Here is a 17062-nt window from a genome sequence, read left to right as displayed (position 1 = left end):
CAACAAAAGTATTAAGGTAAACCTAACCATAGCATGAAACATATGGATCCAAATCAGCCCCTTACGAAGCAACGCATAAACTAGGGTTTAAGCTTCTGTCACTCTAGCAACCCATCATCTACTTATTACTTCCCAATGCCTTCCTCTAGGCCCAAATAATGGTGAAGTGTTATGTAGTCGACGTTCACATAACACCACTAGAGGTTAGACAACATACATCTTATCAAAATATCGAACGAATACCAAATTCACATGACTACTAATAGCAAGACTTCTCCCTTGTCCTCAGGAACAAACGTAACTACTCACAAAGCATATTCATGTTCATAATCAGAGGGGTAATAATGTGCATAAAGGATTTGAACATATGATCTTCCACCAAATAAACCAACTAGCATCAACTACAAGGAGTAATCAACACTACTAGCAACCTACTAGCACCAATCCGGACTTGGAGACAAGAATTGGATACAAGAGATGAACTAGGGTTTGGAGATGAGATGGTGCTGGTGAAGATGTTGATGGAGATTGCCCTCTCCCAATGAGAGGAGCGTTGGTGATGACGATGGTGATGATTTCCCCCTCCCGGCGGGAAGTGTCCCCGGCAGAACAGCTCTACCGGAGCCCTAGATTGGTTCCGCCAAGGTTCCGCCTCGTGGCGGCGGAGTCTCGTCCCGAAAGGTTGCTTCGTATTTTTTTCTCATCGAAAGACTTCATATAGGAGAAGAAGGGCGTCAGAGAGCCACCAGGGGGCCCACGAGGTAGGGGGCGCGCCCAGGGGGGGCGCCCCCCACCCTCATGAGCAGGGTGTGGGCCCCCTGGCCTTCATATTTGGCGACAATTTTTCTTTATTTATTTTAAGGTATTCTATGGAGTTTCAGGACCTTTGGAGTTGCACAGAATAGGCCTCCAATATTTGCTCCTTTTTCAGCCCAGAATTCCAGCTGCTGGCATTCTCCCTCTTCATGTAAACCTTGTAAAATAAGAGAGAATAGCCATAAGTATTGTGACATAACGTGAAATGACAACCCATAATGCAATAAATATCGATATAAAAGCATGATGCAAAATGGATGTATCAAGATCGCACAAGAACAAAGGCTTGCGGTGGCGATAAAAATGTTTTGGGTCTCACTCTGGGGTTTCTAGATTTTAGGGAATTTGTAGCGCCAGAATTAGGGCAAACGGAGCCTCGAGGAGCCCACAAGCTTGGGGGGGCACGCCACCTGAGCTTGTGGGCCTCTGGTAGGTCTTCTAGACCTCCCCTTAGCTTCTAGGGTATCTTCTGGTCCATAAAAAATTACCATAAAGTTTCATCGTGTTTGGACTTCTTTTGGTATGGTTCTTCTAAGAAACAAAGAAATAGGCAAAAAAACATGAACTGGCAGTAGGCACTGAGTTAATAAGTTAATTCCCAAAAATGATATAAAATGGCGTATAAAGCATAAAAAATTAATAATATAGTAGCATGAAACAATAAAAAAATTATATATACATTGGATGCGTATCAATAAGTTATCTTCATTTAGTTATTTAGCAACTAAACTCTTCCATACATTAGCGAGCTTCCTTCATTTAAGTGTTTTGCATAGGTTCACGCATTTGGCATTGTCTCTTTCTAGAATCATCAAAGTGTTCTCTCTCCTCAACTGTTTTGCCATGTCGTTTTTTCACTTATGTGACATGTTTAACATCTGTGCACCATGGAGCAATGGGAGTACAAAATACTCCCTCCGTCTCAAAATAAGTGTCTCGAGCTTAGTACAAATTTGTACTAGAGCTAGTACAAAGTTCAAACACTTATTTTGGGACGGAGCGAGTATAATTTAGGGAATACAAAACACAATTCTAACTTCAAAGGCATTAAAACATTGTGGGCCTGCTTGGTTAAAAGACAACTCGGTATTGCCACTCGGTGTTAGCAAGGTGTTTGGGTCATAGCCACGGTGAATCGGTGATGCAATTTTTCCTCCTAAGCCCCGCAGGTCATACTCCATCTGTTCTAAATTAATTAAAATTCTAGTTTTGTCAAAAACCAAACTTCTTTTACTTTGACCAAGTCTATAGAAAGATGTATCAACATTTATAACGTCAAGATAGTTTCATTGATTCAGCATGAAATATACTTTCATAGCATATACATTTGATGTGGTATATATACTAGTATATTTTTCTATAGAGCGGACAAAGCTAGAACTCTTATTAATTTAGAACAAATGGAGTAGCTATTTTACATATTAATTTAGAACAAATGGACAAAGCTAGTACATATATATTTGTGTGGAGGTTGGTTAAGTTGTGTCTCCATTGATTTTGACAAAAACTATATAGGAATATTTTACATACAAGATATCCTTAGACATTAACCAAAAAGCATGGCTTGCACGCAAAAAAATAAGGAATAGATCACAAGTTGCATGGAGGCCCTTTTCTTTCTGAAAGATAAAAATACACTTTGAAATCTTAAGAAATTATGTGCCTACCAAATTGTATCTTTTTTAGATCACACATTTTTTAATAAAAGTATATTAACATGTAATGCACATCTATATGTATATGTAGGAAATATTGCATAACTATTGAAGATGCCCTTAGTCGGTCCGTCACAAGTTCACATTATTCACTATAGACTTGTACAGTTTATGAGCATGTGCATCTGTACCACGCTATTCTACTTTATTCTCCGCTACATCATCCCATACACATTATTTTATAGGATATATACTTTATCAACGACAACATCATAACTATTGAAGATGCCCTCAGTCGGTCTATCACAAGTTCACGTGCATCTACTGTGCATCTACTGTAGACATCATCTGTAAAGTTAGTAAAGGTGTCTTTTCCCACATGAAATTTGACTCTAGCAGATGGATTTTCTATGGCATGCATCGATATCAGCCCACCTCTCTCCTACGAACCACTAGATCTGGGCATTGCATTTGTTTGCGTCCTCGCTTGCAACACCCTAGCTAAACATTGCCCATCAGCCATTAGACGAATGATTAACTGAGGGCCTCGTTAGTGAAGCGTTTATTTCGTTCATAAACGTGCGTTTTAGTCAGCGTAAATGCAGAGCAATGTACCACTTCTGTGTGCTCACAGCTCAAGTTACAACACAGTTGTGAGAACTTATACAAAGCAAAGTCATCTTTGTTTCCTTACTAGAAAAGTCCACTTTTCAACCCTCAAGTTACCAACAGTATTGAAAGTTTAGGTGTGCAGTAATAGGTTTTGAAGTTGAGATTTGATTCTTAAAGAGTTAAATACACCATCAGTGCCTTTACTTGTCCGACGCGGTCACTTTGATGCCAAACTTATAAAATACATGAAACTGATGTTGTAACTTGTCCGAGCGTTCGAATACGTTGCCTCCGTCCGTACCCGGCCGTATGCACTGCCCCTATGGTATGTAAATGTACCGTTGGCCCACATGTCAATGGCTATGAGAGGAGCGTGCTGGTTGTTTTTACAGAAAACGACATGTACTTTAATTAAATGTCACAAAAGCTCTTCACATTTTATTTAAATATGTCGAACTGTATTGTTCCCACATGTTAGCACGTGGGATGAGATAGTAACAAGAAAGAAAAGGGCGTGCCGGCAGGATTCAAACCAAGTACCTGGCGCATAGCATGTACACAAAGTGCTGTTCGTCCGGCTGGCTAGCGTGCATGCTATTTAACCTGAAGTCCCAGGTTCGTAACCCATTCAATGACGCAATATATTTTTCCAATGTTATTAGCATACAGAATAAGGGCTTTTGCGACATTAAATTAAACCTCATGGTGTTTTTTTGCAAAGAAAACTCACATGCATCTCAGCCTGCGCAGGCGACCCTCACACCCACAGACATGTGGGCCAGGCACCAGCTGGCTACAAACAGTGATACTATATATGCATATAATACCACTTTTGTGTATTTTACAAGTTTGGGCACTAAACTGATCGCAACGGACAAGTTAAGACACCCATGTTGTATTTAACTCGTTCTTAAACCAATTAGTAACTTGTAGGTTGAAAAGTGGACTTTTCTCTTTCCAAATAGAAAAAAATTCCTTAACTATACAGTAGTGAATTAGAAACATGTTTAAGTTGGTCAGCTGAAAATGAGCAATTGCGTGTTAATGCCTAAATATTTATTTAGTAATGATTGCATTAGGAAAATTGCTACACACTGCAATTATAATACTGGAACAACAACTCATCTGGAATAAACACTTGAGTTTCTTTCATTTCCTTTGTGTCCGCCAATGCACTCACTGTTACATCGTCTTACAAGAATCAACATATAATATTATAACCTGCTCTTGGTTACAGGAATTACTGCACCTAACATGTCCGACTAAACAACACTCAAAAGCTCAATGTCCACACAAGAACAAGATGGAAATACATTTCTCGCCGGGGCAAACTCATTTATATATCCGATAAAGATTACAGACTGAGGTTCTCATACCCAATGAAGGTTACAGATTGAGGAGGGGCCTTCCTCATGGAAATCGGATAATTATAGGAATAACCTGTGCACATCTCTTGGCGTAAATCAGCGACACATCTCTTCACTTTCACATTATAGGAATGAGCTTGGCTGGGCAGCACAGTTGATTGTGTCAGCGACCTTCAGTGAAGCTTTTATGGCTTTGGACACATTCTTTTGTTGGAATTGCCTCTTCAAAGAATATGTAGAAAAAATCAACACAACGGTGAGGGGGAAAATGATGCACGCAAACTTCTTTTACTCTGCGTACTCGAAGTCAGGATCCATATCTAATTTCCTTTTTAGACACGACTTGTCAGCACTGCAAAAGAGGTTTAAATGGTCAATATTTCACATGAAGAGAGCTGAATAAATATAATCCTAGATTCAATAGGCTCACTGGTCACATTTTAGAAACTGGAATAAGTTCCAGTGGTCAGACTAGTGCTGTTTACCTATTCAATGTTGGTCGAGGAGCTGGTCGTGTGCCAAACACAACTCCAACATCAACTGACATTGGTATTCTAGAACTCTGACTGGACATGCCCTCGCTGCGCCTCATGCCTGTAGTAGGATGCTCTTCTGCTTTCTCTGCTGGATGAGCATTGATTTCCATCCCATCAGGGGCAGACACTCTGCGCAACTTCCTCGGCGGGGACACAACGACAGGGCCGCCCTGCAGATTCAGATCAGGTATCTTGTCATTCCCTGGGTCCCCTTTCAGCTTAGGCCTTGGCAGCAAATTTGGTTTTGTTGGAGCTGGTACTGATGAGAAGTACCTTCACATGAAACATGAGCACAGTTTCATTAGGCATACTGGTAACAGAGAAAGGCTTGTGTTTCTGGTCGGTCACATTCACATCAGCATACCTGTGTTCTAGAGCCTGCTGAGCAGTGATTCTTGCTTTTGGGTCATATGTAAACATTCTTGACAGAAGGTCCAAAGCATCATCACTGGCCATTGGAAACAACGAACGAAGAGGGGGAGCAGAGACAAACTGGTATTCAACGTAATCTGGAAGGCAAACCATGTCTGGCCATTGAGAAGACTTTGGGGTTCCAAATGCCGCAAAGATCTTCCCGAGTTGATCAATGTCACTAGAACCCTGCATCATTTAATTTTAGTAACTTGGAGTGCCCCTGAAACCTCGTCAAATGCCAAAATGGAAGTTGCTAATCATTTACTTAAACTAGAGTTTCACAGTTTCAAACTCAGGCATACCCTTAAACATGCCACCCAGAAGGAATGTTTGTTACACTCCCTAAGGATTAATCCAGGAAAGAAGGTCATTCGTTAGAAGTAGCATCCTAAGGGATTTAAGAAACCAATGCTTACAAAAGCCACATGTGGGAGTGCTGTCCTAAATGGTTTTATATTGTACTCCCTCTGTTTGCAGCTACTCCAGCGACATATATTACGGTACAGAGGGAGTGCTCAATAAACTTGACAGGACTGCCATATTTTCTCTTGCTAAAAAACGTTTCTATTGAAAGTGGGACAATATTTTCTCTCTAGATAAATCTAACAAACATTCTAGATCAACTGCAGCTTCAGAATCAGAAAATGGTGGTGGCATACAAAGGCTCAGCAAGACTGCTTTCCTCGTATGGAAGTCTTCAAACCAGGACATATATCATAAAGCATTTGATGAGCATCTAAGACTTAAAATGAACTACCATCGACACCTCTGCAGCTAGTAAGAACTTGTTGCGTAACTTTAAGCAAAAGTGAAGCCCACAATGATGAGTATAGACTATAGGGCATTGTTTCTCCAAGCATGAGTAATCATCATATGTGGAACCATTTGTTAGATAACTTTTTTGAGAAAATAACAGCAAATACATATTTCTTGTTCACTTATAATTGGCACCGGTTCTTATATTTTTCACCTTCCGCTACCATAATGAACCGCATCCATGAACTTTTGATTTTTTTTCTCATGCTTACATTTCCAATGCACACCATAGATTGGACCCCGGGGGGGTGTCTGCGGCAAGATAAGAAAAAAGGCTGGTACAACTGGCCTTAATAAAAAATGCTCGATCATTCACTTCATTGAAACATAGTTATGCTCAATCACCAACATTAAACGTTCATGTTAGCTAGCCACACAGATTCCATGGTATATTTCTACCTCAGATCAAGTCCACAGAGTTTAATAATACAGGCAGAATGATAACCAGTAAGTAAAAGTTCAATTTTCAGTGGTAAAAGCACCCTACTGGGTAACCAGAAATGCACAGAACAGTGAACACTGAAAACCTTTCTGCAGTTAAAACAAGTAGGTACCCTGCTCTCCTGCTCTCAGCTATATGTTCACCCAAAACTATTATGCATATACAGAGTGCACATAACCAAATAAACAAAAGACTACTATATCAGATGGGAAGGAGGAAAAACACAAGGCATCATTTATACACAAGAGATTGGAAGGAAGAAGAGAAGTGATGCATTTTTCCTGCTAGGCTTGAGAAACCAAAATCAACATGGTATTTCCTTTTAGGTTTAGCTTTCACCAATTCTGGGCAAAAAAGAAAGCACAGTTCAAGGGAATAACTAAATCTGGTAAAGCAGCCTAGCACCAACCACAACCATATCTCTGGAACACTTAGCCAGGAGAATATTTATACGCAAACCAGCCCCACTGATTACCAAGAAAACAATATTGTGAAGTTGAACTACATATTTGTGTGAACAAGACAACAGGTATACCTTTCTTTATCACTGCTATATTTTGTTTCTTTTCAGTTTTAACAGTCTGGCATAAATGCTTGCATGTTATGTGGATAGGAGCAATTAGCTCCCGGTTCACACAATCTACTGTCAAATGTTTGAATCCTCCAAAAAGAAATTAAGTCGAATTCCCTCTGTAACATACTATAAGACGTTTTTGGACACTGCCATGGACTCTAAAACATCTTATAAAATGTTACAGAGGGAGTACAGTTTTTTTATGTTAAATTAAGGCATGCATTTTTTACATTAAATTAAGTCACACATGAAAGCAGTTTGTTTAATTAATCCATTAGCAGGCTCAAAGTGATCTATTTTCTGGGACAACACAAGAAACCCACAGGGGCAGACCAATTTCCAGTTTTTCCCATTGTACTTACAGTCCGGTCGAGCTTTCAAAACGATGTTTTGAGTTGTGAGATAAAAACTGTTTCACCTATGCAGTTATCACATCATCAATGAACAGTGTACTTAGCCATACACATGTTACATTCAGAGTCAAAGATAATATATCTTAATCAGACATAGATTCAAATGAATAAATATATTGACCATATTGAGAAAACTGAGAGGCTGTTAAACCTGGAGAAATGGTCTTCTAAGCAGCAACTCGGCAAAAATACAACCAGCAGCCCAAACATCAACGGCAGATCCATACTGCTTAGTGCCAAACAGTAACTCTGGCGCTCGGTACCATCTTGCAAAGACCTAAATGTGGTGAAAAAACAGTCAAATTTCAAGTGTCCATCAAGACAATGTAACTCAATCAAAAGATAAAGTGCAAATTAATCACATTGCAGTAAACCACAGTATGAAATAAGACTAGAGATGGTATTTGCCTAGGTGATGTTTAATGTTGTACTGAATAAAAGTGATGGACTAAGAGATCTTCCAGATATAATGTAACTTTTTGCTGGGAGGATCTAATGTAACTTGCAAGAATGAAAATCCACAGCGAGCATAAATCATTTACAATAGTTAGCATCCGTTTCTGATCAGCATCAGTGAGTTTGAAAGAAGTATCCTTGTTAATATATTTTTTACTCCCTCCGTTCCTAAATATAAGACGTTTTGGCAGTTCAAATTGAGTTGCCAAAACGTCTTATATTTAGGAACCGAGGGAGTAGCACTTTTCATAATTACATCACCAAGGAATCAACAAAGAGCAATCCAAAAGCTCATATAGGAAGCAAATATCATTCAGATGTCCTCAGAATAGCTCAATAGCATATTTTTGTTCTATCCAGAAAGCTTTTCTATCCTAGAATAGTCAGCAGCTCCAAGGATACTTCACTTAGCTGGTTTAAGATATTTTATCTTTTAAATTTTAGCAGGCTATTGCTACCGCGAGGAGATATAATCTACAGACAAATCTATCTACCTCCAAAGTGCCATGGTACTCCAAATTAATATTGTTATTGTAAATAATTGTACGATCAACAAATACTGGCATGCATGTATCATGTTCTTAATGGATAAGCTGAAAATTAGAAGCATCAACCAACACTAGGCCTAGAGGCATATAAAGCATAGGAAGTAATAATACTACTTGAAGAAAGTTGCCACCATACATTTTTATTTCTATAACCAACTTCTGGGATTTCTAAGAGTCCGGGACTCAATTAACTGAATGCATATTTACATAGATCTATTAACAAGAACCTGGTGAGTGAAGTTCCGTTCTGGGCTCCCAAATATGCGTGCTAGACCAAAATCGCCAAGCTTGAGCTGTCCTTCAGCACCGATAAGTAGATTATTTGGTTTCATATCCCTGCAGTACAGCTTGTGTCAAAGACTCGAATGTTGTTTTCCCAAAAAGAAGTTAGCCAGATAGTAGGTACCTGTGCAGCACCCACTTCTTATGGCAAAAGGCTAGACCTTTCAACATCATCTGAATATAAGATTTTATGTCCGCTGGAGATAATACAATGTTCCTATCACGAATGACTGCTTCCAGGTCTGTTTCCATGAACTCAAATACAAGGTGCAAGTTTCCCTTGTAAGGGAAAGCATCAATCAACTCTATAATATTAGGATCTTTCAGCTCCTTAAGCAGCTTGATTTCCCTCAATGCAGTGAAGTTGACGCCTTCCTTGTACTTCCCTAGGCGGATTCGCTTGATTGCAACTGTTTCCCCAGTCTGAAAATAAAAGGCATGCCATTTATGATCATTAGATCAAACGGACAGAAGTATCACAATGAAACCTGAGCAAGCATCATCAAAAGCAGAATGAAACCTGTCAAGATTAAATCCTAGAGAGCTGAAAGAGTTAACTTGGGAATACTGAACACCTCCTGAATAAAATTTTAACACCTTGGACCCCTAGCCCTATTATCCCAGAGATGCAAGACTATTAAGCACCAAATGGTATGACCTGTCATTCCACTACTACAGGTTTGCCAAAACCAGCACTGCAGCTAAAACCCACCATAGTGTCAACAGGACCGGCTCAATCAGCGATGCCAGTGAAGGCACGAAACAAGGTGAATTACATTCTCATAGGAGCTAATCACGCATGGCGGGAGGCTAGCCTGCTCGGCCTCCGCTGAGAAACAACCCTAGCCAATTCACGCCGAGCCCAGAACAACCAGCGAGGCCAATTCAAAGAGCTGCCGCGACCAAAAGCCCTAAACCCTAAGCTGAATCGCTCCCACAACCTATATCCACCACAAAGCAGACGGACGGACCAAGGGGGGACGGAGCCGCCTGAGGCCTAATTCTCGAGGGGCGGGCGCAGATCAGCGCGCCGCGAGGGTTTAGGAGCGGGGGCGGGGGGGAGGGAAGGTCCGACCTTGGTGTCGATGGCCTTGAAGACGACCCCGTACGTGCCCTCTCCGAGGACCTCGCGCTTGAGGTAGCGGTCCGTGACGCGCTTCTCGCCCGCGTCGTCGCCGCCGCCGCTCGCCATGTGGGGCGGGGCCCACAGCCAGCCTCCCCTCCGGAGGGGGCGGCGCAGGGGAGGGGATCCCGGAGAGCGCGGGGGCGGGAGGGGCCGGCGGGGGGCGAGGGGGCGGCGGGCGGGGGCGCGGCGAGGTGTGCGCTGCTGCGGCCCTGCCGTTCGGCGCCGGGGGAAGAGGAAGGAGGAAAGGAAAATTCCGTGTTTTCGCACTATATTTCGGCCTAGGTGTTTGTTCCGGATTCCGTTTGTAAATGGGTTTGCCTTTTCTTTCTTGGTCTTGGACCGCTCCTCCACGCCCGTTTGTGGATCGGAAGTCGGATTGAGTTGGGCCAGCTCGCTGATGAGGGTTTCCGTTGGTTGGTTGTTTCGGACCGTTTGAATCGCGAGCGATGACCTAGGGCACAACCAAGTACTGTACCATATTTTCCGAAAAAGTACACATATAATTTTTTTAGAAGACTTCTGATCTAGAATTAATCAACTATCAAGGTAGTATAAATAACACAACCAAGTATTGTAGTCATCATTATTCAATTATTGAATCGATATGGAGAACTTGACACCAAATCTCGTTGTCACGTATGCACGACGAGAAATCCTAACCAAACTGCTCGGAGGAGCTAGCGGGAATCTATGTGAAGAAAATATGCCCTAGTGGCAATAATAAAGTTATTATTTTATATTTCCTTATTCATGATAAAAGTTTATTATTCATGCTAGAATTGTATTAATCGGAAACTTAAATACATGTGTGAATACATAAACAAATACCGTGTCCCTAGTAAGCCTCTACTAGACTAGCTCGTTGATCAAAGATGGTTAAGGTTTCCTAACCATAGATATGTGTTGTCATTTGATAACGGGATCACATTATTAATGATGTGATGGACAAGACCCATCCGTTAGCTTAGCATTATGATCATTCCGTTTATTGCTATTGCCTTCTTCATGTCAAATACATATTCTTTCGACTATGAGATTATGCAACTCTCGAATACCGGAGGAATGCCTTATGTGCTATCAAACGTCACAACGTAATTGGGTGATCATAAAGATACTCTACAGGTATCTCCGAAGGTGTTTGTTGAGTTGGCATAGATCAAGATTAGGATCTGTCACTCCGAGTATCGGAGAGGTATCTCTAGGCCCTCTCGGTAATACACATCATAAGAAGCCTTGCAAGCAAATGACTAATGAGTTAGTTATGAGATGATGTATTACGGGACGAGTAAAGAGACTTGCCGATAACAAGATTGAACTAGGTATAGAGATACCGACGACCGAATCTCGGGCAAGTAACATACTGATGGACAAAGGAAATTACGTGTGTTGTCATAACGGTTCCATCGATAAAGATCTTCATAGAATATGTAGGAGCCAATATGGGCATCCAGGTTCTGCTATTGGTTATTTACCAGAGAGGTGTCTCGGTCATGTCTACATAGTTCTTGAACCCGTAGGGTCGGCACGCTTAACGTTCGTTGACGATATAGTGTTATATGAGATATATGATTTGGTGACCAAATGTTGTTGGGAGTCTCGAATGAGATCACGGACATGACGAGGACTCTCAAAATAGTCGAGAGGTAAAGATTGATATATAGGACGATGGTATTCGGACACCGAAAGTGTTTTGGAGTGTACCGGGTAGTCATCGAAATACCGGAGGGGGTACCGGACCCCCCGGGAGGATAATGGGCCTATTGGGCCATTAGAGGGGAGCACACCAGCCCACAAGGGGCTGGCGCACCCCTATGGCAGCCGCCCAGGTGGGGGTAAGGAAAGGGGGGGGGGATTTGGCCTCCCCCTTCCTTCCCTCTTCCCCCTTTCCTTCCCCCCTCCGACAAATATGGTAAGCGGGGCGCCACTTGGGAAGGACCCCAAGTAGGATTCGGCCTACTTGGGGGCGCCTCCTGGCTGCTCCCTCCTCCCCCCACCTATATATATTGAAGAAAATATGCCCTAGAGGCAATAATAAAGTTGTTGTTTTATATTTCCTTATTCATGATAAAATTTATTATTCATGCTAGAATTGTATTGATCGGAAACCTTGATGCATGTGTGAATACATAAACAAACACCGTGTGCTCTACTAGACTAGCTCGTTGATCAAAGATGGTTAAGGTTTCCTAACCATGGACATGAGTTGCCATTTGATAACGGGATCACATCATTAGGAGAATGATGTGATGGACAAGACCCATCCGTTAGCTTAGCATTTGATCGTACAGTTTATTGCTACTGCTTTCATGTATGTCAAATACTGAAAGCACAAGTGCTCCTTGGGTGATTTCGGTAATTCATGACAACATATCTCTTGTTGGACTAATACTTCTACCTAGTGCATTTCAGATAAGTTCAACATTGAAGTGGCTTGGACATGGACAAGAGGATGTGGAACCCCTTCAAGATGTTGAGGACAAATATTGGCAAAAGCTCAAGACTCTAATTTTTCCATTTTAGTGATCCAATATCACATTGAGTCCATAGGAAAGCCAATACTATTAAAAGGGGATGAGGTGTTGCTTAATGGGTTACTTGCTCAAAATGCTTAGTGATATGCTCCAAAACCCTCAACCACTTTCTCATTTCCGCATATGTCCTAAACCTAAATGTTAAACTCGGCCCCACCGATTTTGTCTATCCGGCACCACCGAGTTTCATCATATTCAGCCACTGCCAAACCCTAGTTACTTCGATCTCACCGATGGGATCTCGGTCTCACCGAGATGGGATTGCAAACTCTTTGTTTCCATTTTGTAACATTTTGGTCTCATTGAAATGAGCAAATCGGTCCCACCGAGTCTGCATTGCAAAGTCCCTATTTCCTTTTCGTAACACTTCGGTCCCACCGAAGTGAGCAAATCGGTCCCATCGAGTTTGCCTGACCAACCCACTATGTACCTACTGCTGAAATCGGTCACACCGAGTTTATGCGATCGGTCACATCGAGATTACGTTATGCCCTAACCCTAGCATATCGGTCCCACCGAGATGACTATATCGGTCCCACTGAAAATCCTAACGTTCACATTTTTGCCTGGATCGGTCTAACCGAGTTTGTTGATTCGGTCCCATCGAGTTTGGGAATCTATGTGTAACGGTTAGATTTTGTGTGGAGGCTATATATACCCCTCCACCCACTCTTCATTCGTGGAGAGAGCCATCAGAACAAACCTGCACTTCCACTACTCATTTTCTGAGAGAGAACCACCTACTCATGTGTTGAGGCCAAGATTTTCCAATCCTACCGTATGAATCTTGATCTCTAGCCTTCCCCAAGTTGCTTTCCACTCAAATCATCTTTCCACCATAGCCAAATCTGTGAGAGTGAGTTGAGTATTAGGGAGACAATCATTTGAAGCACAAGAGCAGGGAGTTCATCAACAACACACCATCTATTACCTTTTGGAGAGTGGTGTCTCCTAGATTGGTTAGGTGTCACTTGGGAGCCTCCGTCAATATTGTGGAGTTGAACCAAGAAGTTTGTAAGGCCAAGGAGATCGCCTACTTCATGAACATCTGCCCTAGTGAGGCAAGTCCTTCGTGGGCAATAGCCATAATGGGACAGACAAGGTTGCTTCTTTGTGGACCCTTCGTGGGTGGAGCCCTCCGTGGACTCGTGCAACCGTTACCCTCTGTGGGTTGAAGTCTCCATCAACGTGGATGTACGATAGCACCACCTATCAAAACCACGCCAAAAATCTCCGTGTCTCCAATTGCGTTTGCACACTCCAATCCCATCCATTTACTTTCTCGCAAGTTACATGCTCTACTTTCCGCTGCTCATATACTCTTTGCATGCTTGCTTGAATTGTATTGCGTATGCTTGAAATTGTGTTAATCTACTACCTCAACTTGAAAAACTTAAAAATTACCAACTTTGTTTGTTGAGGGTCTAATCACCCCCCCCCCTCTAGACACCTCTTCTTGATCCTTTGAATTGGTATCAGAGCATTGGTCTCCATTGCTTTGGTTTAATCGCCATTGGAGGAAGATGGATGAGTCTACGTTGGGGAGTCTTAGATGTAGAGTGCCTATGCTTGATGGAGAGTTCTTTAGTGAGTGGAAAATGAGGTGCTTAGAATTTTTCATGAATATCACCTGAACAAGTACATTACTACTCCTTGTGAACCCCTTGTTGATCCCTTGCATCCTACCCATGATGAGTCTCTTGACATGATTCGCAATCATAGAACTATCAATCTTATCACTAAAGGCTTGCCTAGAAATTTGATTGGTCACTTGCCTACTCTTGATTCTGCTTATACTATATGGAGATTTCTTGAGGAACGATTTCCTGACTATTCCTTGAAAAACTTAGATGAGATTATTCACAAGTCTATTGCTTTGAATAATATGAATCCCAATGATCCTGAGTTTGGAGATTGTTTATTTGAGGTTACCAATCTTATGCATGCCAAAGGAGATGTTGGAATCATTAGCAATATTATTTCCGAAGCTATTAGAGTTCATAGAGATGAACATTGTCAAAATCATATATCTAATGAATCACTCTCTCTAGGAAATGATCATTTGCAAGATGATCTTGAACATGGATACTATGATGAGGATGATGATAATGACTTTGATCTTTAAGAGTCTATGAGACACTTTAGTCTTATGGCAAACCTTCGCGGCCACATGGCTGGATGAAAGGAATGGGTCCTTGATAGTGGATGTACCGATCACATGACCTGAGATAAAGATATGTTTTGTGAGCTTGCTAAAAACGACGACCCTCAAAAGTATGTCACTTTCGGTGATAACTCAAAGGGTAAGGTGGTTGGCCTCGGTAAGGTGGCCATCTCACATGACAGCTCCATAAAAAAATTTATGCTCGTTGAATCTCTTGGCTATAATCTGCTTTCTGTATCTAGACTAGCTGACTTTGGTTCCAATGTCCTATTTACTAAAGTAGATTGCCAAGTGTTTCGAAGAGATAATCATAAAATGGTCTTTACCGGCATACGTAGAGGTGATCTATACATTGTTGATTTCACTAAAAAGGCTCAACCTAGAACTTGCTTAATTGCTAAATCTTCCAAAGGCTGGTTGTGGCATAGACGGTTAGGTCATGTGGGCATGCGAAACCTTGACAAGCTTATTAAAGGTGATCATATCCTTGATGTTAAAGATGTCATATTTGATAAGGATAGACTTTGCAGTGCTTTCCAAGTAGGAAAACAGGTTGGAGGAAGCCACCCCATGAAGAACATCATGACCACGAGGAGACCGCTCGAGCTACTTCACATGGATATCTTCGGTCCCAAGGCCTACAAGAGTCTCGGTGGTAACTCGTTTGGACTAGTCATCGTTGATGATTTTTCAAGATTTACGTGGGTGTTCTTTCTCGATAAATTGCAAGTTCAAAAGATCTTCAAAAACTTCGCTAGGAAGACCCAAAAACCAATTTGAAGTGAAGATCAAGAAGGTTCGCAGCGACAATGGAATGGAGTTCAAGAATGCCAATGTGGACACCTTTCTTGACGAAGAAGGGATCTCACATGAGTTCTCGGCTACGTACACACCTCAACAAAATGGAGTTGTTGAGAGGAAGAACTGGACGCTCATCGAAATGGCGAGAATGATGCTTGATGAGTACAAGACGCCAAAACACTTTTGGGCAGAAGCGGTTGAGATAGCCTATCATGCAACGAATCGTCTATATCTTGACAAGCTACTCAACAAGACGGCATACGAACTCCTCACCGGTAACAAACCCCAAGTTGGATACTTTCGGGTATTTGGCTCAAAGTGTTACATTCTTGACAAGCATCATCGTTCGTAATTTGCTCCTAAGTCTCATGAAGGTTTCCTACTCGGTCATGGCTCAAACTCTCACACTTACCGTGTCTACAACAATTTCACCCAAAAGGTTGAAGAGACGGTAGATGTGAAGTTGATGAATCTAACGGCTCGCAAGTACATCAATTGTCAATTGATGTAGGTGACAAAGATCCTTCAGAAGCAATCCAAGACTTGTCTATCGGCAAGATTCGCCCCAACGGAGGTGAAGGAGAGTACCTCGTGTGTCCAAGTGGAAGCCTCAACCTCACGCCAAGGTGAACCACTAATTGACTTGGAGGCATCCACAAGTGGGACACGTCAAGACAATGAGAACGAGGATGTACAACAAGCTGAACCTCAACGACCTCCTTTCTCCACCCGAAGGAAATATGCAGTAGAGGCAATAATAAAGTTATTATTTATTTCCTTAATTAATGATAAATATTTATTATTCATGCTAGAATTTATTAACCGGTGATAACCCACAAGTGTAGGGGATAATTGTAGCCTCTTTCGATAAGTAAGAGTGTCGAACCCAACGAGGAGCTAAAGGTAGAACAAATACCCTCTTAAGTCCTATCTGCCACTGATACGACTCTACGCACGCTTAGTGTTTGCTTTACCTAGAACAAGTATGAAACTAGGAGTACTTTGTAGGTGTGATAGGATAGGTTTGCAAGATAGTAAAGAGCACGTAAATAAAAAGTAGGGGCTGTTTAGATAAAGAAGCAATAAAGTAAATATAGCGAGTGTGGAAAAGTGGTGGTAGGGGTTGTGAAATTGTCCCTACGCAATTGACTATGTTACTAGACCGATAATCACTATTGCAATTATATTTGAGGGAGAGGCATAAGCTAACATACTTTCTCTACTTGGATCATATGCACTTATGATTGGAACTCTAGCAAGCATCCATAAATACTAAAGATTCATTAAGGTAAAACTCAACCATAGCATTAAAGTATCAAGTCCCCTTTATCCCATACGCAACAATCCCCTTACTCGGGTTTATGCTTCTGTCACTCAAGCAACCCACCATAAAAGAATCATAAACGTATTGCAACACCCTACAGCGGGAATCCCTCACGCTTGCACGACACAGAGGGCATAATAGGACAACACCAATAATAAAACATGCAACTCAAACCAATCATAGCA

General features: G+C 41.7%; 1 protein-coding gene across 1 annotated transcript; it reads right to left on the bottom strand.

Moving 5' to 3' along the window:
• Positions 1-4209: 4209 nt before the first annotated feature.
• On the bottom strand, positions 4210-10300 carry LOC123131446 (cyclin-dependent kinase D-1). Its single transcript, XM_044551122.1, has 7 exons — positions 10007-10300; positions 9056-9354; positions 8877-8985; positions 7797-7922; positions 5351-5586; positions 4936-5259; positions 4210-4802 (listed from the first exon to the last, which is right to left on the bottom strand). Exons 1-7 carry the CDS (start codon positions 10121-10123, stop codon positions 4739-4741), a joined length of 1275 nt encoding a protein of 424 aa, XP_044407057.1. The 5' UTR covers positions 10124-10300; the 3' UTR covers positions 4210-4738.
• Between the last annotated feature and the right edge of the window lie 6762 nt (positions 10301-17062).

This window comes from Triticum aestivum, chromosome 1B, assembly GCF_018294505.1.
Source record: "Triticum aestivum cultivar Chinese Spring chromosome 1B, IWGSC CS RefSeq v2.1, whole genome shotgun sequence".
NCBI lineage: Eukaryota > Viridiplantae > Streptophyta > Magnoliopsida > Poales > Poaceae > Triticum > Triticum aestivum.
The sequence above is the reverse complement of the archived record's forward strand: the minus strand, read 5'-3'. Positions and strand labels throughout refer to the sequence as shown.